We start from the raw sequence: 23,120 nt of genomic DNA, 5'->3' as shown, positions 1-23,120 counted from the left end.
CAATGAATTTAAGAGGGATCTATGAACCTTTAAACAGAAATACATGGGCATAATGGAGCATAAAAACAGTGTTGTCATGAAGTATACTGCACCTGCTGGATTTTGATAATTGTTTTGAGTATTTCTAAGACTTTTCTGGGAGTAAAGAATGTAACAATGGATTGAAATCTTTGATTAAGAGTGGATGGACAGTTACTTAATCACAAAAGGGAATAAAGGGATATTGGGGAAGAAGCAAGAATGTAGACTTGAGGATTATCAGATCAGAAGTGATCTTATTGAACAGCGATGCAGACTACATGGGCTGAATGGCCTAATTCTGCTCCTACATCTTACCTTTTAGTTAAACTGCGAAGGTTAGTGGGTAAATTGAGGCAGAAATAGAAGCAGAATCTCATCATGATTAGATGCTTTGAGTTGGAGTGTCTGTTCCCAATGCAAAAATCAGCCATATTATCAATCTGCACATACTCAGTTGTGCTGTGGCATCAGGCTCACATGTAGTTGCACAGTCAGTGGACAGGAGTTGGGGTTACATGTTGTCAGAACCCAAATGAATCATATTTTCCTACCTTCCATTTGATCTACAACATTCCTTTTGCTAATTCTCTTGAACATTCAGGTGTCTCTACCAAATGTTGAAAAGAAAAATGTTTAATTTGTATTTAAAAATGTTAGTGATCACTTAGCATTGTGTACGTGCTGACACAGCTCTGTCTTATTACAAATCATTGGTTCTCATTCATCCTTCAAGATGTTTCTTAGTGTTGATTTCAGAATTTGCCTTTTAACAGCTCACAGACAACAATGGGGCTCCTGCCATATTATCTGAAAATGAGAGCTGTACATTAATTGAATTGCTACTCGCAGACAGCAACGCTTCACCAACTGATGGCTTTGCTTTACACAGAAGCTAAAGTAATCACTCAGCACTGAGAATTAAAAGGAGCGAAACTTGATCTTGCCATGTCCCAGCCTTGCCTGCCATGCTCTGTAGTTTTGTGTTTTACCCCCCCAGCCAGGGCTTAAAGGCTTACAGCAATTCTGTCATGCCTTGTTGCTCAATGCAGACAGAAATTCAGGCAGCTTGACATGGTTGTCAGCAGCTATCGGTTAAGAAGGTGGACAGTTTGCAATTCAGTACCATCCTACCTCAATCTCACATTTACAGAACATACCAGCAGCCTACATGGTAAACACAATGAATGTGCTTCAACCAAATGGCCATGTCTTAAAGTTAAAGTCTTTGGTTAAGTCCAGAGGGCACGCCTGCAGTCAGGGAGTCCAGATACAGTCAGTTAAGGACTCCGTCCGAAACCAGTCCAGGGGTGTGAGCACAGTCAGTCAGTCACTCTGGGGGTTTACGGTCAGGATCGCCTCCTTGTAGAGGGAGAGGAGCCAAACATCAGGCATCCCGCCACCACTCTCAGAGCTTTCTGCCCTACTGCAGGCCATTTCCTCCCAGAATCAAGGGGAGAGATTGACTGAGATGAAACTGTGTGGCACAGCTCCTAGTGGTGGTGCAGGTGTGGGGCGACGCAGTGGAGGAGAGATGACCCAAATGACTGAGTAGGAAATGTAGGGGCCATGCAGAGTTAGTGGTTTTAGGGATTTGGAGGATGAGAGAAAGTGGAGGAACATGTTGCATATGACAGTGAGAGGTTAGAGCATAAGCCTTGGTGGGAGGGCCGTGCAGTAGCAGCCCCAGTGTGAATTGTGAGGTAGAAGATGGTGGTTGTTACACTGTCAGAGCGAAGAAGGTCACTGACCTCCCTGGGCACGTCTGCATGTTCGTCCAGATAGCTGGTATGGCATTGAACTGGGTAGCAATCTCGACCAGGCTGCCAGAGTCTGGTGTTGCGGTCTCCTCTGCTGGTCCTGGGTGAAGAGGGCAGCCTTCCTCTGCAGCACCATTCACCAAGCCCTTGAATTTCCTGTCCACAAATTTGGAGGGTTAATTTCCCCCTGCCTACATGTCATGGGGACATGTTACTGACTGTGCAGAGCTGCTCCAGACCACCAGCCCTTTACCAGGTACAGAACAGTCTTTTATAATGGCCCTTGTTGCACCAGGAAATCCAGCATGTCCTGGCAATGGCAAGTACTTCAACCAGCAGTAAGGAGGAACAACAGCAGAAGTTGCTGGAAAAACTCAGCAGGTCTGGCAGTATCTGTGAAGAGAAATCAGAGTTAATGGGTCCGGTGACCCTTCCTCAGAGCTGAAGCTCATTTCTGAGGAAGGGTCACTGGACCCAAAACATTAACTCTGATTTTTCTTCTCAGATACTGGCTGAGCTTTTCCAGCAACTTCTGCTTTTGTTTTTGATTTACAGCATCCGCAGTTCTTTTGGTTTTTAATGGTAAGGAGGATATTTGGACTAGCATGGATGGGGGCATGGTATCGAGTTAATAAGGTGGCTCTTTAGCAACAGCACAAGAAAATTCATTTTGCCTTGCTGAGAGAAACCCTCTATGAATCTTAATGAAAATAATACTGATTTCTGGTGAGATTCAACCTAAAGTTTATATCTCGAGACTGATATGACTTTTCTTCATAAATGGAAAGAAATATCAGTTTTTTAATCTTAGATGGACATTATCAATGGAATGTCATGCTGTTCTGAATTAAAAATGCAACAGCAACTTTCCAATGATTAACCAACAAGGTTATTGAAATGTAATGCAATCTCAATGCGTACTGATGATTTGGTAGTGTGCATCTGAACATGGGAGAAATATTCTCAACATTCGAACAAATTCTTTATAAAGGGCTAAATATTCTCGGCTGCTGAATGGTCTGGGCAATGGTGAATCCAATGGGAAAATTTGGTGAGATCAGAAAAATGGGATTCTCAACTTCAAGAAAAATGTTCAATTTTCCAGCCCTGCACTAGGACAGCACCATACCATCACGCAGCTGACTTCATTAGTAGAAAAGTATGCTATTCAGTGAATGAACAGGTCATCTGTGATCATCAGAACCACATCTTAGAAGCCTGTGCCAGAAACCCTCTGCCAGGAACACTGTTAAGGTGCCACAATGCCTACATCCTTGCAAACTCTAACATGCCTGCTTTACTTCAAGGCCAATGCTTTACAAAGATGGTTACTGGAGAGAAGGTCTGCAACCATGGCTGATGAATCGGTTACACAACACCTAACTGAGACCCAGGTACATACAATGCAGAGATGGTGGGAACTGCCAATGTTGGAGACTCTGAGATAACACGTGGAGCTAGGTGAACACAGCACGCCAAGCAGCATCAGAGGAACAGGGAAGCTGAAGTTTCGGATCTACGCCCTTCTTCAAAAATCATTTCTGAAGAAGGGTCCAGACCCGAAACATTAGCTTTCCTGATCCTCAGATGCTGCTTGGCCTGCTATGTTCATCCAGCTCCACACTGTGTTATCTTACATACAATGCAGCCCACTCTTCCAGCAGGGCTATGGTGCAGTAGAGGTTCCAATGAGATGCCAACGTTTGGATCAGTCTGGGGAACCTTGCAGCACACTGCAGACAAGTTGTGCTGCATAATCCTATCATCAGCTTCACCATGACACAATGATGCAATGTTAGATGTATCGAGCCTCACAGGAGATAAATGGCACACAGGTCCAATAATGTGAGCTGATTGTGCTGATCATTTATTGACTTTAATTTGTTGCCATTTGAAAGGCACATTCTCCTGTTCGCTCCCAGAAGCAAATGGAGCTGTTTCTGTTTGTCTTGTTTTTCCTTTTCCTTTGCTGTTGTTTGATAAAAATTCATGTTTTCAATTGTTTGAAGGCTTTCTAACATGTGACATTATCATAGTGACATGACATTATGCTGTGCTGGGCATTCAAGAGAGAATAGCACTCCCTTACACAGGGTTCTAACTTGAAATGGTGTTCAGCATAGGTAGCCCCTGTAGCATCAATCTTGGAGCTACAATGACAGTCAGACAGGTGAACTTGTGAAATAGTGATATGTTTACAATTGTGTGATACTATTTAGATGGAGGTTATGGGCGATGGGCAACAAAGTAGAGGTAAAGCCACGTTCGGATCAACAATGATCTCATAGAATGGCAGAGATGGCTCTTTCAGTTGAAAAGCCTGCTGTTGCTCCCATTCATTATAATCAGCATCTTGTGATGCGGTGCTATGCAAAGTGCTAATAATCCATGACTACTTTCTCTGCTCTAAATATATTTGGTCAACTTATGTTTTTACATAGAACATAGAACATAGAACAGCACAGCACAGAACAGGCCCTTCAGCCCACGATGTTGTGCCGACCATTGATCCTTATCTATCATCTGCCTTATCTACTACACTTCTCGCACTAAAACAGCTGCACCTCAGACCACCTGTCCCTTTGTGTTCATCATGTTGTACAATAGTTACTAATTCTGTTATTGAATTAAAGAATGATACAACATTCATCTTATTGTAACTGTACCATCTTTTTGCAGTTATCCACTCAGTCCCTCTCCCTTGTTATCTGCCTGTAACCCTGCAAACCTTCCTCCTCCAACTATCCACTGATGTCCCTTTTTGAAAATTACAATTAAATCTGTTTTTAACACCCATTTTGACAGTACATTTTAGATCACATTTTGCTCATATTGCATCTAATTTTTATTTCAATCATCTTCAATCTGTGCCCACTGATTGCTGACCCTTCTGTCACTGGGAGATAGCAAGAACTGCAGGTGTTGGGGTCAGAGACAACGCAGTGTGGAGCCGGATGAACACAGCAGGCCAAGCAGCATCTCAGGAGCACAAAAGCTGACGTTTCGGTTCGGGGTCCTTCTTCAACTTCCCCGCTCCATTGATGCTGCCTGGCCTGCTGTGTTCCTCCGGCTCTACACTGTTATCTTCTGTCACTGGGATCGTTTTATGTCTCAAATCTCATCATGATTTTACTCACCGCTATCACATCTATTAATTTTCCCTGCAGGCAGGAGAACAATCCCAGACCCCTCACACAGGCCTTGACCTTCTTAAAGAATCACTAAAGTTTGGTGCAATAACAAAGCTGAGGCCTGATCAGTATTTTATAAAAAGTTAAATCCATTTATCTTGATATGATGTGTTGAAAGGAAGCTTACTCTTACTGTAAAATATTCTTCTCAGTTGATGTGAAGTTCCATTTAGAACTATCCATTTGAGAACGGTATCGCATTGCAAACGGCAGGATGCGCCGTCGTGTAGTCTGTTCACTGAAAGTGCTGTTAATAGTCAACAAAGAGCTGATTTCTCTCTCTCCTGTGAAACGAAACACATCAAATTTCATTTGCCTCTCAATAGTACTGAAACTGCTGGAGCCACAGCAAAACTATATTTGTATACGGTATCTCCTCAATAACTTCCAAGTCTCAGGCTGGAAGACCACGGGGAGGGCGGGAGTCAAACAACGTCCTTTCACAATGGAACTTAACGACATTTAAATTAATGAATAAATCGAAACAGATTTTTAGGATTTACGTTCAAATGAAATCGGCTGCGAAATTCAGTTTAACAAATGATTTGAGACAAACACTGGAATAGCAAGCAATGTGACCGAAACGAATCCTAGGAGGGAATGATTCGAAATGCTAAAGATGCTACAGTTACACGTTGCTACCTAGGCTGCATTGTTACGTGAGATCTATGTCTTAATCAGACCAGTCGTTTTTTGAAAGTCAGTTTTGTGACTCCCAAGTAAAATCTCGAAAATGTTCAACCAATTTCCAAATTATCTGGAAACTTATGAATAACAACGTGGATGTTAAATAAGAAGCAAAGACTTTTCTGTTTTTAATGATTTGTTGACAATTCAGGTCGAGTTTCCCTTCGGTAAGCCTTGATTCTGCATGGACATAGCAGTTTGTCTGGAAGTAGTTCATTAGCCTATTCATTCAGTGTTGAAGACAATTCTGAACCCTGACATAAAAAAACTGATCCTAATCGGTGAGGTGTTGCTTGAGTTTTACCTTCTCCTTTCGCCTCCCTCAGTATTTTTTTTCACTTGCTGCTTTCTACGTTCCTGCAGATTTCTTCTGGTGATTTGTTTTGTTATTTCAGGAAATGTGTTGATCGTGACGTATGTTGCAGGCAGACACCCCCGGGGGGAGAAAAAAACCCCCAGAGCCAGCGAGCTGCAGAGCAAAGTGCGAGCGGAGAGGATTAGGACAGAGCAACGGCGCGGAAGGCACCGAACACCGCAAACTAGAGCGAAATAAATGCAGTAGCAATGTCCGATCTGAAGAAAAATGAAATGGAAATCAGGGACAAAGCTATCTTGCACCAGCAGAGGCGTCTAAAGCAAGCCACGCAGTTTATTCATAAAGATTCGGCAGATTTGCTCCCTCTGGACGGTCTTAAAAGGTTGGGAACATCAAAAGATCTGGTGAGTCGCCCTTTCTTGGTGGCGATATGTACCTAGCGCAGCCTGCAGTGAGCAGCAGTAATTAGGGGAGATCGGGAAGGACGGTTATACTTAGAATCGATATTTGCGTGATGTGAACTCTCCGATAGTTCCGTGTGTTCATATGTGGACTTCGTGAATGAATATGTGTGATGGGCTGGTGGTCCGGCGTATACATTTACGAGTTTGAATCTACGCACCTTTTATGTAAATATCTCGTATACATATATGCTCGCATCCATTTCAAAGCGAAATTGGCGCTGCGTCTCTTTTATAATTAATACATGATTAGGGTTATTTTAACAGCCCAACTAACAACAGTTTGAGTCTGTCCGCCTATTTATTCATAGCCAGCACAGGCGTTAAAGGAACAGTCCTGTCAAAATTAAGTAAAATTTAGGGTTGCAGCAGTAAAGGCTTCCAGGTTCTTATGGTGACTGGGCGGTATGGGTTAACTGAGAATGCTGGAGCCTTCCAGTCTCAGGCTAGAGGATGCATTAACATGCTATCAAACTGAGTCGGTATATCCATCAGATTGGAAAAAGTAATGGAACCAGTTCTATTCTAATTAGTTCAGTACAATTGAAAATATCTGATATATAGAAGCGGACGGGTAGGCAATGGTAGAGGTAGACCAGAGGGACAGATAAGCAGAAAAAAAACACAAATCAAGGACAATTATGGAGATATATAAGGAGGAACAAGAGGGAAACTATTAGTAAGAATGAGACTAAAAAATACAGAAAAACAGGACAGTTGGAAGAAGGGAGATAACAGCAGCTGGGAGAACAATCGGAGAGAGAGGAATATGAAGCAGAATAAAGATGAAACAAATGGGAGAGATAGGTAGCATCATACTGCAGCTAAAGGGATCACTGTGTCCGTGTCAGAATTGAGAAGCAACTATCCAATTCTTTCCACTGTTCTGCACTTCCCCATAGCCACGCATTTTTTTTCCAGTATTTATCCAACTCCATTTTGGTGAATATTGTTCAATGTGCTTTCCCAACCTGCTCAGACAGTGCATTCCAGGTCACAAGTTGCTCAGTAAAATGCTTTCTCCTCATTTCCCCTCTGGTTCTTTGGAGAAAAGCACACAGAAACTAAAGATAGAATTAGGAGACAGGTATAAATAAGAGATAGGAATAAGTAAGAGAAATGAATAAACTAAAACTGAGAGAATTAACAATGGCAAACGATGGAGATAAATAAATGGAAAGGAAGAATGACAAGAAATTCAGGAGAAAGAAGGAGAGGAGACATAAATGAAAGGCTTGATTTTAAACCCACACCCTGTGGCTTGAGCAGGACAGGACTGTGGACAAATAGCCATGATACATTCTCAACTTATTCCCACCCATGCAATTTTAACTGGCAGGATTATGACAATGCAGAAGCTGTCTATGATGGCATTTGTGTAATTACAATGAGAAAATTGCAAGCAATGTCACCAGCTTCATAATTCTAATCTTCGGGACCACAAGGACCACAAAATTTATCATTAGAACAGGTAATAGTGATCATCAGGGCAGAAAAGACTCAATATCTTTCATGTTACATTTAGGTACAGTTCTTCATCACTCTGGAGGGTTAGGGTATTTGCCAGCTCTTTGACATCTTTGTTCTATTTTGTCGAAGCATGGCTAGAGACAGAAATGGGGGAGAGAGAACATGAAAGTTAAAAAATAATGAGGGATATAGATAGAATTAATGGTGGCTTTCAAGACTAGGGGGCACATTTTAAGGTGAGAGGAGAGAGATTTTAAAAAAAAGGGGGGCAATTTTTTTGCATTGAGGGTGATTTACATGTGGAATGGACTTCCTGAGGAACTGATGGATATGGATACATTTACAATGCTTAAAATACATTTGGATAAGTACATGAACTAGAAAGATTTGGTGGGATATAGGGCAGGAGCAGGCACACGGGGCACTTTTCCCTGCAACCGCAGGAAATGCTACACCTGCCCCCACACCTTCTCCCTCACCCCCATCCCAGGCCTCGAGAAGACTCTCCACATCGAGCAGAGCTTCATCTGCATATCTGCTAATGTGGTATACTGCATTAGCTGTACACGTTGCAGCCTCCTCTACATCGGGGAAACGAAGCAGAGGCTTGGGGGCCGCTTTGCAGAACACCTACGCTCGGTTCGCAATAAACAACTGCACTTCCCAGTCATGAACCAGTTCAACTCCCCCTCCCATTCCTCAGATGACATGTCCATCCTGGGCCTCCTGCAGTGCCACAACGATGCCACCCGAAGGTTGCAGGAACAGCAACTCATATTCCACTTGAGAACCCTGCAGCTCAATGGTATCAATGTGGATTTCACAAGCTTCAAAATCTTCCCTCCCCCTACCGCATCCCAAAACCAGCCCAGCTCGTCCCCGGCTCCCTAACCTGTTCTTCCTCTCACCTATCCCCTCCTCCCACCTCAAGCCACACCCCCATTTCCAACCCACAAACCTCATCCCGCCCCCTTGACCTGTCCATCCTCCCCAGACTGACCAATCCCCTCCCTACCTCCCCACCTGCACTCACCTTTACTGGCTCCATCCCCGCCTGTTTAACTTGTTTGCCTTCTCTCCACCTATTTTCTCCTCTATCCATCTTCGACCTGCCTCCCCCCCTCCCTATCTATTTCAGAATCCTCTTCCCCTCCCCCATTTCTGATGAAGGATCTAGACCCGAAATGTCAACTTTCCCGCTCCTGAGATGCTGCTTGGCCTGCTGTGTTCATCCAGCTCCACACCTTGTTATCTCAGATGGGACTAGTTTAGTTTGGGATGGACTGGTTGGATGGAAAGGCCTTTTTCTATGCTGTGCGACTCAGTGATAAAAGTTGCATTAGAGGCAGAAAGCACTATTGATAAAAAGGATATAGAACAAACGTCATGGGACTGAAGGGTAACCAATGGAATAATGAAAAACTTGTGCTGCAGCTGATGGCTCATGCTTTGACTCATTATCCATTTACTCAGACACACCACAGGCTCTAGTTTCTCTCACAGTCTGCTACAATATTCACCTTCTTGAATCATTATCCTTTTCACTAGAAACTTCACTCTACATGTATCAATTTCTTTCAGATTGCATGTTTTTTGTGCATGCATTCCTCCATTTCTCTCTTCCTGATGCATCACAGGTAATGACAAATTCTTGCTTCCATATTGCCCTTTAATAGGTAATCAAAACATCATTTCTTTCAATTCTTCAGGCATAGACAATAAATATTGTGAGTCTGTGCTTTTGGTGGGGAGCCTTCTGCCTGAGGGGATTACTGAGCAGAGAATCAAACAGAAGGTTCAGCATTCTAATTTAAGGTATTCCTAACTTTCTGGTCATTAAAATAAATTAACATAAAATCAGCAGCCTCACAGATGGATGAGTTGGGTAGAGAAATCAGTGTATCTCATTTGCAATGCCCTCACTGTAGGACTTGTCATGCAGTTTCTCCATCTCTTTTTTGAAAATTTAGCCAATGTCCACCACCCTCAGGATTGAATGCTTCGACCTCAGCCTTTCTTGGTGCCCATTTTTAAATATCTGACCAGCATTTTAAGAGCAGTAAGTTACTTTTCAGTTTTTGCATCAGAGTTCTACAAAACTATTAAAACAGTGTAATACTAGAGTAGCAGATGAAATAAATTATAAATTATACTACCTTGGTACAGCACTTTACCCTGGGATTGAAAAATTACACTAATTATTGCCAGTGGGATGCCTGAGGAGAAGGGTTAGTCACACGGCAACTCATGGAGGTATTGTCTGCCATATGACATTTTATCCTTCTGGAGAAGTTGGGTGTTGCAAAGACTTAGTGTAGCTTGGGAGTGTTCATTCATTTTTGATTCAGTGAACAGATTAATACAATTCCTTCATTGCACCATGTCACTGTAGCAGCTAATCATGCGTACCTAACTCGTGAACAAATGTCATGTGTCTCAAATTCAATTTGTTGCCAGGAGGCTAGTTCAGGACAGTATTTACAGAACACGGAACAGTGAGGTGTACCTTTCCTCTCCGTATTAATTATTTGCCTCAATCAGAATTTATCAAATAGGCAACAACTCAAATTCAACAACACTTTGTCATCACAAAGCACAGGAGGTGAGACATACATGTCCATTATCGTTCTGAAGCCTTATATTAGATTGAGCTGCTCCATTCAGAGTTCATACCAAAGTTGTTTAAAATGGAAAACAAAGTCCTCAAATTAAGACTCTTGTGCTTGATATGACACCCTTTTATCACAGACATATTATGCTGACATGTCAGCGGAGTATCGCGGTGCTACAGCATTGTCAGATTACTTTCTCTCAGATGAAAGGTGGCTCTATCTGTCTTCAGATAGGGTAAAAAAAATCTCATGACACTATTTCATAGAACAGCAGGGAATATCTTCCCAGTGTCCTTGTTCATATTTATCCTTCAATCAACATCATGTAAAAAATATCTATGGTATTTATTGCATTGCTGTTTGCGGCACCCATTAAAAATTACACAGAAAGAGATAAATAAAATAACAATGAAGGACAAATTATGAATTTTTAAAATATTGCTCTAGGTCCCCATATCAACTCTCTCTGGTTAGTGTGTAAGAAATCACAAACATTTAATGCAAACAGTTGCTACTATATCGAAACATGATACATCAGACAGTAATACCCCTGAAATGTGCATTATTATGAAACTTATATTTTAAATTTTGAAAAACACAGTGCTGACCAAAAATATCCAGGTATTTGGTGCCCTCATTCAATAAATTTATTTTTGTATTTATGAGAATTGATTTTCCTACATTATACATGAATTGTGTCGAACTCATTCAGCAAGTGGCACGCATCATTACACTAAGAAAAGAAAATCTAGTATTGTAAGGAATTTATTTCACAAATTATTTCTGTTCTTTTGGATATCGTGTACAACAATGTATTTTAGGCAGCATATTGAACATTCTCCTGACTAAATTGCATTGTCATTAAATATTTTTAATCATTATTTTCTCGATACCTATATAATGCAATACTAATGCTATATAAACAGAAGTTGAGCTGAATCATGCTCAGACAACCTGAAATTCTTGTTGTGGTGAAGTTGTTAACTATTTCCGCTGGTGGAATAGGAGACCTAATAGAAGGATTCTGGTGGCAAATTGAAATTCTGATTGGTATCTCTAACTTCGTCCAACTCATGCACACTTATCACATGACCATGCCAACCAATTGCCCTGGAGTTAGACCATGCCAGACAAAGTTCTAGGCAAGCCACCATTTAACATCAGGACCTATCTGTGAAAAGACAGATCCTACATGTTCGGCTAAACCTGTGAGAAAGTTAAAAGTGCTTTTGATTGGAGACAAAGTGAAATTGATACAACAAGTGGCTAACCTTGATGTAAAGCAAAAGGCAAATATCACTGAGGAGAGACACATGACTGAAACAATTCAAGACATGGCATGACATTGTGGTCCACATGGTAAGCTCAGAGGATGTGGCAGTTACTATACAAAATGGTTTTGCCCACATTCTGAAGGTGATTTCTCACTGAAGCATGCAGTCTTGGAGAGCATGCTTGACTGCTTTGATGACATGGTGGACTGTGTCACATGCATCTGAAGACAGCATGCTAAGTAGAAAAAGATACTTAACTACCTTCCAAAATATTTCAAAAGTCTTTTGCTGTACAATCCACTGTGAGGTGTGAACAAATTGAAAACTAGTCATTTTCCACATATTTACTGCATCACGTTTTTTTGCATGAACATATTTTTACACAACTCAGGTTCCACAGGGCCTCCTGGATTGAATTGTAGCGTCACCTCACACAACTATGTGTGTAGGTTCCCTGCAGTTGTGACTTTACTGTAGACTAAATCTTTGTATCATGGCTTAACATCTGAGAAGGTATTTGATTGAGATACTCACAAGCTGTGTCTGAGAAATAATTCTTTAACAAGAAGTCAGCACTGTGAAAGTGGGATTTTTAAAATAATTTCTGCAGGAGGTATCTTGTCTACAGTGCTTCTATTTAATGCTGCATACAATATAACAGTTCACTATTAAACCAAAGTGGCTATTCTGTCCATAAGTTATACTATTAGTTATTTTTCCCAAAGGATTGCATGGAAGGAAAGGACTGTACACTGTCACATACCACACCTCCACATAAGGTACAACATAGGGTGTTTATAGAGGAAAGCTTTTAATCTTCTACATTACTCTGAAAGCCTGAATCTGCTGTCAGTACTAAATTTTAATATTTGCTGTAAATTTGTAACAATGGTGTGTAATATCAGAAGACAGCTAGATAATTGCTGAAGAACGTTTCTTTCTTACATCCCTTTAAAAATACTTATATGAAGAATTTTTGAGTTAAGGGCCAATGCCCTCCATTATTGCTGAATGCCCATTACTTGGCGATTAACACTTGCCAATATTTATTATCATGTGACTACAGTCCTTACTTGCTGCTTTCATCTTGTCCAAATGGAACAGATGTTGCTGAAGTTGCCCTTTACGGACATACTGCTGCAAATTTTCTTTCCAAACTCAAAACCTATATTCCCTTTAAGTCTGCATTTAGTGCTTGCAGGACTTGAGTTATCAGAGACTTTGCAATAAAAGTGTGAGATGTAATGCACAGAGCACCATCAAGTTCCTTTGTTGCAGTACACGGTGGGTTTGTTATAATGAACCCAGTTATCTGGTCAGGTGGGAGTACAGATGTGATTAAGGGTCTGACATTGGAAAAGGAGGTAGATAGAATGTGATAATAAAATGTGAGGCTGGATGAACACAGCAGGCCAAGCAGCATCTCAGGAGCACAAAAGCTGACGTTTCGGGCCTAGACCCTTCATCAGAGAGGGGGATGGGGGGAGGGAACTGGAATAAATAGGGAGAGAGGGGGAGGCGGACCGAAGATGGAGAGTAAAGAAGATAGGTGGAGAGGGTGTAGGTGGGGAGGTAGGGAGGGGATAGGTCAGTCCAGGGAAGACGGACAGGTCAAGGAGGTGGGATGAGGTTAGTAGGTAGCTGGGGGTGCGGCTTGGGGTGGGAGGAAGGGATGGGTGAGAGGAAGAACCGGTTAGGGAGGCAGAGACAGGTTGGACTGGTTTTGGGATGCAGTGGGTGGGGGGGAAGAGCTGGGCTGGTTGTGTGGTGCAGTGGGGGGAGGGGATGAACTGGGCTGGTTTAGGGATGCAGTAGGGGAAGGGGAGATTTTGAAACTGGTGAAGTCCACATTGATACCATATGGTATCAACCCTGCAGCCATATGGTATCAATGTGGACTTCACCAGTTTAACCCTGCAGCCATATGGTATCAATGTGGACTTCACCAGTTTCAAAATCTCCCCTTCCCCTACTGCATCCCTAAACCAGCCCAGTTCATCCCCTCCCCCCACTGCACCACACAACCAGCCCAGCTCTTCCCCCCCCACCCACTGCATCCCAAAACCAGTCCAACCTGTCTCTGCCTCCCTAACCTGTTCTTCCTCTCACCCATCCCTTCCTCCCACCCCAAGCCGCACCCCCAGCTACCTACTAACCTCATCCCACCTCCTTGACCTGTCCGTCTTCCCTGGACTGACCTATCCCCTCCCTACCTCCCCACCTACACCCTCTCCACCTATCTTCTTTACTCTCCATCTTCGGTCCGCCTCCCCCTCTCTCCCTATTTATTCCAGTTCCCTCCCCCCATCCCCCTCTCTGATGAAGGGTCTAGGCCCGAAACGTCAGCTTTTGTGCTCCTGAGATGCTGCTTGGCCTGCTGTGTTCATCCAGCCTCACATTTTATTATCTTGGAATCTCCAGCATCTGCAGTTCCCATTATCTCAGATAGAATGTGATGCTGTCTTCATCAGGAAGCCCCTTATATGATGTTATGTGTGTAGACACCAATGGCAAAGGAACAGAGCCTTCAAATTTATTATCTAATGTTTCTTCAGGCTAGGACTGAGGCCATCTGCAGTGTTAGCCTATTTGCTTTCTGTTGATGTGTCAAAGGATTACAGATGAATTATTCATGATGGCAAACAGCTTCGAATTTTCCACTGACAGAAGCAAAACAAAAGGACACAACTTTATCATATTACTGACTTTTCCAGAGTAAGTGGGTAATCACTTAAATTAATTCTGTTATTTAGACCCATGTGCATAATAATCCTAAAATCTTTATTTCTATATTTCTTCATGGGATGTGGATGTTGCTCGCAAGGCAGCATTTTCTGTCCATCCTAATTGCCCTTGAATGGAGTGGTCTGTTAGACTGTTGCAACTTCATCTAGTTAAGTGTCAATGACATGGATGTGTCTGTGGAGTCAGACATATGTCAGACTGGTTAGGAATGGTAGGTTCCCTTAATGGTCTAGTAATGAACCAGAAGGATTATACTTATCACAATTGATGATAGCTTTATGGTCACCATCACTGAGACGAGTTTTATTTTCCAGATTTCTGAATTAAATTTAAATTCAACCAACTGCCAAGGATGGATTTGAATTCATTGCCCCAGGACACTAACCTGGGTCTCTGGATTGTTCATCTAGTAACAATACCACTATATCTCTGTCTCTCCCAGTCTTAACAACCAAGGGGCAGAATGCTCCCATGACCTCCGAATGAAATGTTAAAAATGTGTGCCGTACTCAACTGCAAAGAAAAGAGGATGGAGGTGCGGTTGGCCTCGAGCTTGTAAAATTCATCCTACCCAATTTACAATCAAGAGTGTGAAGCACAACCCACGTTTGGCACAGCTCATTTCCCAAACACCCAGATTTTGATCAAAAATAAAGTACAGTAAATGCTAGAAAACTAAAACACAATAAGTAGTAGAAACATGCAGCAAGTCAGGTGTTATCTCTGGGGAAAGAAAACAAATAACCAGAATTGAGAAAAATTTACAGTTCCGTTGAAAGGGTCAGACCTGGAACATAAACTGTTTCTTTTCTCTCCATAGACACTGCATGAACTACTTGTTCCAGAATTTCAGTATTTCTATTAGGGTTTTGAAGCTGTGTTGAAAATTGCTGGTCCAATTGGGAGCAACTTTGCGCTGCAATCCCCCTCCCCTCATCTGGTCTTCCAGAATCACTGTTATCGTCTGCATTCTTGAGAATTTATCATTTAGAACGAGTTACTGTGGCATAGCACAGTAAAACATGAAGACAGGTTCAAAGAGGAATCAGTAGCAGTATCAGCTTTAAAAGACACAAGAATAGAAATTATTAGTGATGTTAATAGCAGACATATGGTTAATATCTCTGTATACTGTTTGTCTGGACAATATCCCCAATTCAGCAGGAGCATTTGACATTATTTTTATGCTGCACGCGTCAAACTTGGCCTCCATGTCCATTTTGACTGAAGCCAACAGTGATCTTGACTTTGAAGCAACAATGTGTAGAGCTGGATGAACACAGCAGGCCAAGCAACATCAGAGGAGGAGGAAAGCTGACGTTTCGGGCCTAGACCCTCCTGCTCCTTTGATGCTGCTTGGCCTGCTGTGTTAATCCAGCTCTACACCTTGTTATCTCAGATTCTCCAGCATCTGCAGTTCCTACTATCGTTGTATTTGAGTCAGTTCAGTACTGCAATGAAGAGAGCCTAACAGTAGACATACATTGCTTTGTTTTATTTTCTGTTTGTCCTCACAGCAACCTCACAACATTGTTCAAAGACGGTTACTTGAGAGCAACATCACCAAATTACATGGGGACCAGTTGGACAGAGGGGCTGTGACTCAATCACCACTTGCTGAGGAGTCAAAGTCTCACATGAACAAGGATACTGCATGTTTGAAGCAAAGGAACACACTCAGTGTTTTCTGCAAGGTATGTGCAGCTCCATTACAAATCTAATGAAGTCATTTTTCCATCTAATAACCTTGTAATCTTTATCACTACAGAACTTCCCGTATATTGGTTACACCACTGCAAAGAATACAAAAAGATAATGGAGGGTGACTGGAAAATGTATAATACCCCTGATCACTGTTCAACATAAATCAAGAAATTTAAACAGCTCATTGCTTTTGTTTAATTGGGGTCTCAGATGGAATATCTAGAAGACATAGCTCCAAGTGCTGCAGAAATAAATGTTAAGAGCAGAACTTAATGTCAGCAGCAGGGAATCCATACTTTACAAGAAAATCTGATGGTGTCTCTGGTCTCTGGGAACGCCAAAGGAATAAATAATCCAGATTGACAGCGGGAAACGTGCCATTCTCGCTCCCTGCTCCCTTGTATTAAAATTTTCATGCAATTATGAGACTGGTTAGGTCAGCATTTATTTCCCAGAAGGCAGTTAAGAGTTGACCAGAATAACTCATCCGAGGAACCCTTATAGTGATGTACTGGGATTGAAGTGATTGACCTTCAACAACTCAACGAACTTCCTTTATTAGAAAATACAGTGTAGAGCTGGATGAACACAGCTGGCCAAGCAGCGTCAGAGGAGCAGGAAAGCTGACGTTTTGGGGCGAGACCCGAAACGTCAGCTTTCCTGCTCCTCTGATGCTGCTTGGCCTGTTATGTTCATCCAGCTCTCCACTGTGTTACCTCAGATTCTCCAGCATCTGCATTTCCTACTATCTCTGTAACACCTTCCTTTATTGTTAAGTATGACCCCAAACAGTGGATAGTTTCCCCCACTTCCTGCTGACTCCCATTTTGCCAGTACTTCTTCATGCATGCCCAATCAAATGCTGCCCTGCTGTCAGGGGAAGTCACTTTAGTTCAAAATTCCCCCACTAACAGAAACATCTTCTCACTATCTACTCTGACAAGCTTCCTCAGAATCTTTTGTGCTTCAATAAAATTAGTCCAAATGCATATAAACCCTAATGAATAAAGGCTTAATCTATTTAACTGCTCTTAACAAGTCAACCCCATCATTCCAGGAATCAGCTGAGTGTATCTCTTTTGAATTGCCTCTAATGCCAGTACATCCAGTGTTCCAGGGGCAATCTCACCAATGTACTGCACAATAGTAACAAGACCTTACTAGTATTAAATCCCTTAGCAATAACGGGTGAAAATTCGATTTGCTTTCTTAATGACTTGCTATACCTACATGCCGTCTTGTTGTGCTTTTTCCACAAGAACACTCAGATCCCTATGGACTGCACTTTTTTGGAGTCCCTCTCTAGTTAAATAATAGTCTGCTTTTGATTCTTCCTACGTGACACTTTCCTACATTCAACTCCACATGCCAAATTTTTGCCCATTCACTCAATCTATCTACATTCCCTTGCTGATTCCTTGTGTCCTCATTTAACTTCAGTTTGAATTATCTGTGTATCAAGTTGGTACCATGCACACTGTATTAATTACAAACCAAATCTGCATGTGTACGTGAATGCGGTTCAAAATGTTTGAAATATTTTAATTTCTTTGTTCACACTTTGTAATGATACATTTTAGAATGGTATTTCACTTCTCCAAATGTTAACGCTTTATAAAGATGCTTCCATTATTGACATGTTTTCGACGATGCACATTAAAAGTTGTTAAATTGGTTCATTTGAAAAACTGTTGAGGCATGGTGTTTTGAAAAGGTCACTAAAATGACACTGTGAATGTTTTAAAGTACATTTACTGGAAATCACATCTTAAGCTGGTGGCTTGGACGAGTTTACTGCATGTCACATGATAGGATTTGTGGCTACTTGATACTGTTTGCAATTCAAAAAATGTGTAACCTTTTGATAGAACACACTCAACACACCTTCTACTTGTTTTGAAATATTTTCTGGGAATCCAGCATGTGAGCAGAAAATTGATGGCAGCTGTAATCCTGAAAATCTTTCAATCCAGCTCCTCTTGACATCTCCTGAATGAAGTGCTTTTAAAAATAACCCAGTGACCACCATATGTGTCTGGTGACAACATTGCTTTGAAGGTGCTTTGTATTTACTGTTTGAGGATTTGAGTTTTGAAGTATTGTGGAAAAGTAGATCTATTTCAAATTACATGTGAATATCTGGATTAGGCTTCAAAAAGTCACCAGAAAGTCCTTAGAGTGGAGACTTCAAAACGTAAGAGCTTCACATAATCTTATGGAACTACAAAGCTTTCCTGTTTCTTTTCCTGCTATTTATACCTGGTGCACAGGTAGAGACAGATTGCTTGGGCCCTTTCTGAGATCTGATGACTAGGATCTCTTTGGCAGTAACATTTGGGTTTTGGAGCCCGGGGGGTACCACTATAACCTGTTCCACCTTTGCCTGTGTAAGGGGACACTTCGTCATATGATAGCATATCAATCATTAGCTGATGGGGGATATTAAGGTGGTGGGGTGGGTGGGTGGAAGGTGTACAATGGATGAAAAGTGAAAGCACTTTGAGAGGAGTCTTTATTTGCATGTCTCCTTTAGCAATCTTCTCAATCATAAGCCAACTGTACTTCACTGTTACCACTCTGAAGGAGAGCACTTAGGCGCTAATCTGTGCAGCACCCTAAGGGCAAGGAAAGGACATCTACCATATTAACTAAGATGGCAGTCATGTTGACTATCGGTTGGATATGACTGCTGTCTAGGAGTGCACAGACTCATTTGATGTTTCACAAAGTTGGCCAGTTATCCGTGCAAGAACGTATTGCTGCAATGTCATATAACGTCATCGTACTCATGCTTGAGATGGATCGCTCCATTCTTACTGCAGTCATGATCATTGTGTTTGAAAAGCCTGTCAGTACGTCACACGTTCTCTGCCGCTTCTTAATAATACGTTTCTCTATACATTGAATGTCTGTGGGCTGCACCAGCTATGTCCTGCAGAGCAGCCCTAGCAGAGACCTTCCCCCTCTCACTCAATATCCACAGTTTGCACTTCTTATGATAAACAAGAATCCTCTCATGGTGCATCTTCAGGACAACTCAGCATTTCTAAGGATCTATCATTCAGGAAGTCCATGGACACTTGCTACATACATGAAGGATGTGGCAATGTGTAATGCTATGAATTACTGCTTGCAAGGTAAGTATGTTGTAACAGCTTTATGGAAAAGATAATATCTTATTTCCTGTTGAAAACAGGTCAAGATGACTGATTGTTCCATGGCTGATACCTTGTGCTGACATTTAATTGTGTCACCAGATGGGTGGGAAGCTCCCATTTCCAATTACCAAGGACATCAAACTGCTCCTGAGCCCTAGCTCTTCTTTCTCTGTAGCTGTTAACTGGGTATCGGTGAAGGACCTCCACTGGTTCTTTCACTAATGTTCTGAGCTTTATCTGCAATGTATAAAAGAGCGTGTATGAGATTTCATGACCCTATGGATATAGTGCATTTGGTGAGGATGACTATTAGCGTGAATAGCAATAGTGGACAGATAGATGAGGAAGTAACAAAGTACACAAAAGGAGGCTGGGCATACTAACAAAGTGAGCAAGTGAGAAGAGTGATATGAAAGAAGAGGAATCATAAGACAGAGTAAGTGGATGGTCGTGAATCATACCATAGCACTTACAGGTGTGTGACTTACTCACCTTTCCTAACCTGATTAGGCCTTCTAGAATGAACTCATAAATAAGATGTACATTTTTTCTGGCAGCAGCAGGTTTCATTCTCCCATTGCTAGAGATCCATATTTCTCTCTAGCTCTGCCTAACACCAACAGTGCATTAACAGAGATATCATTGCAATGGAGCATAACCTAAGACTGTTTTGAATCGGTTATCAAATTCATCTTCCTTTGGGTTCTAACTCTGAACTCCTCCAAATTTCATCTTTGGATTGGTCCTTTAGATACTGGCATTAAAAATCATTTCATGCAGGCTCTCTTCATGCCCTTTGCTGTGCAGTGATTGTAAAGCCTTACACTAAAATTACGCTGGCTGTATTAATATTCCATTATCGTACACACTGGACTTACTTTAGGGTTTCCCATGTGATATCAGACTCACTCAATCAAGTATGTCTCTGATAACAAAGTGTGAAGCTGGATGAACACAGCAGGCCAAGCAGCATCTCAGGAGCACAAAAGCTGACGTTTTGGGCCTAGACCCTTCATCAGAGAGGGGGATGGGGAGAGGGTTCTGGAATAAATAGGGAGAGAGGGGGAGGTGGACCGAAGATGGAGAGAAAAGAAGATAGGTGGAGAGGAGAGTATAGGTGGGAAGGTAGGGAGGGGATAGGTCAGTCCAGGGAAGATGGACAGGTCAAGGAGGCAGGATGAGGTAGTAGGTAGGAAATGGAGGTGCGGCTTGAGGTGGGAGGAAGGGATGGGTGAGAGGAAGAATAGGTTAGGGAAGCGGAGGCAGGCTGGGCTGGTTTTGGGATGCAGTGGGGGAGGGGACGAGCTGGGCTGGTTTTGGGATGCAGTGGGGGGAGGGGACGAGCTGGGCTGGCTTTGGGATGCTGTGGGGGGAGGGGAAGAACTGGGCTGGTTTTGGGATGCGGTGGGGGGAAGGGGAGATTTTGAAGCTTGTGAAGTCCACATTGATACCATTGGGCTGCAGGGTTCCCAAGCAGAATATGAGTATGTCTCTGGCTTGATTTTGAAGCCAATTACTCGAGGCAAGGCGGTCTCAAGAAACTGTGGCACCATTACCAAGGGTTGAGAGGCAGGAGGACAAAGGAATGTTCATTCCTTGAGTAATAGAACGATACGGCACAGTAGGAAGCTATTCATCGAGCTTATTCCGGCACTCTGGTTGAGCTATCCACTTAGGCCTATTCCTGTATTCCCACATGGTCCTTTGAGTGTTTTATGTTTTTACCGAATTTCAGTTTGAAAATGATTAATTCCATTTCTGCCACCCACTCACTCACCCTCATTCAGACAGCATAATTTAGATGGCTGCAACTCAGTGTATTAAGATCTAATCCTTGCCTCATCTTTAATTCCTTTGTCAATCACCTTAGATTGCTAAAAACTGAAAGAACGTTGGATGCTGTAAATCAGGAACAAAAACAGAGTTAATGTTTTGGGTCTGGTTCTGAGGAAGGGTGACTGGACCTGAAATGTTGACTCTGTCTTTTCCTTCACAGATGCTGCCAGACTTGCTGAGCTTTTCCAGCAACTTTGTTTTTGTTCCTTAGATTGATGAATAATCTTTCTGCCACTGGAAAGTTTCTCCTCACTTAATTTATTCAAACTTTTCACAATTTGAAAATCTCAGTTACATTTTCCCTTCATCTTTCTACTCCAAGGATAACAGCGCTACTTTCTCCAGTCTCTCCACGTAAGAATTCTCGCATCCCTCTTGCCATTCTAATCAGTTTCCTCTTCAGCCTCTCCACATCCTTGATCCCCTTTCTACGAAGTAGTGTTCAGAACTAAACGGAATATTGCAGCTGAAGTGTAAACAATATTTCACAAGTATTTGTAATAGGTATTATATTTACAATCATATTTATTTTATCTCTATTAATAAGGCCACTGATCCTATTTATTATTTGAATTCACATAGCACATTTCACAATTTTGCAAAATCACTTTCTTGAATTTTAAGGCATTGTTCTAATATAAGGAATGTTTGATAAGTTCACTTGGAAGCTGTGAACAACTATTAAGGCAAATATAGCCAGTGGAACCCACAGCATTTGTTGCTAGGCATGCAAATTCCATTGAAGTGCACAAGGCAAGTTAAGAGTGCTTGAAGTTGCAAGAGAAAAAGAACTATAAAATTGACACCTGAGAAAGAAGAAGTCAGTATTTTGGCAAGTGGATCAGAACATAAAAGCTACAAGATCTTTTCTAGTGAGCAACATGGTGGGTAGCAGAAAGAGGGGTCAGCCTCAGCACAGTTGGATGACGGATGGCACAGAATAATTGCAGGCAAGCTACAATGGATGAGAGAGTTTGGCACAAGGCAGATGAGTGTGACATACGATAATACAGATCCCCGGGTCGGAGTAGCTCTAAAACAGCATTTTTAAAAACTTAAAATATTCTTTAAAATCAAGTTTTAAGTATTCAGGAATTTAACTTACTGATAGAAAAATATAAGATGAAATAACTGAAATATTATATTGACTTTTTATGTACATTCTACAGATTAAATAGTCATGAAGAGTACAGGGCAGAAGACTAGAATTTGGGTAATTATTATTGACATGGAATAATAGATACTACAAATGTCTGAAAGCAGTTTAAAACGACCATAATATAATGCATTCTAAATTAGACTTGCAAGATAAAAAAAAGTAATATTATAATTTTCAAGAAGGCAAACTTGAAAAGAATGGGGAATACTCTAAGAGTAATGAACTATTTTGCACCATCAGAAATGGGATGTAGGTAGGTTAAACGGAGTACATTGTATTTTAATGTGGTGTATCATCAGGATGCTAAGATTAAATGTTGACATTAGAAATGTTCATGTGCTTTACATGTGTTTTAATAATCAAGATAGAAAGATATTGCTTATGCTTTGTTTCTAGTTCCTTTGTATTTATTCTTTTGGTAACTTATGTCCCTTGTTTCCTCAGTGCTGTGACCAAGAGATCAAAGTCACTATCAACACAGGCTGCCAACAGAACACAATCTCTGCCAGTTGCTTGAACAGAATAGGGTAAGCTATCAGTTAGCAGATGAACCACTCTAATTTAAATTAGGAAAGGATTTTCAAAGATGATTAACCTGAAGATCTGCACCCTGATAGAGTAGGTGCCATTTAGATCACAAGGCAGAAAATGAAAATTATGTTATTTTAATCAAGTGCCATCAGTTGGCTGTTAGCTAATTGAATTACTTGTAATAGAACCTTGATTAAT

General features: G+C 41.6%; 1 protein-coding gene across 1 annotated transcript in view; it reads left to right on the top strand.

The window, feature by feature from the left end:
* The first annotated feature begins 5,872 nt into the window (after positions 1-5,872).
* nrip2 (nuclear receptor interacting protein 2) overlaps positions 5,873-23,120 on the top strand; it is a 53,940-nt gene continuing 36,692 nt past the window's right edge. The window contains exons 1-4 of the mRNA XM_048549033.2: positions 5,873-5,937; positions 6,082-6,376; positions 16,052-16,228; positions 22,836-22,918. Coding sequence (XP_048404990.1) covers positions 6,221-6,376; positions 16,052-16,228; positions 22,836-22,918 — 416 coding nt within the window. The 5' untranslated portion in view covers positions 5,873-5,937; positions 6,082-6,220. The remainder of the gene's footprint in view (positions 5,938-6,081; positions 6,377-16,051; positions 16,229-22,835; positions 22,919-23,120) is intronic.

Source organism: Stegostoma tigrinum, chromosome 18, assembly GCF_030684315.1.
Source record: "Stegostoma tigrinum isolate sSteTig4 chromosome 18, sSteTig4.hap1, whole genome shotgun sequence".
Classification (NCBI taxonomy): Eukaryota; Metazoa; Chordata; class Chondrichthyes; order Orectolobiformes; family Stegostomatidae; genus Stegostoma; species Stegostoma tigrinum.
Note: the sequence above shows the minus strand (reverse complement) of the source record. Positions and strands in the feature narration are given on the sequence as shown.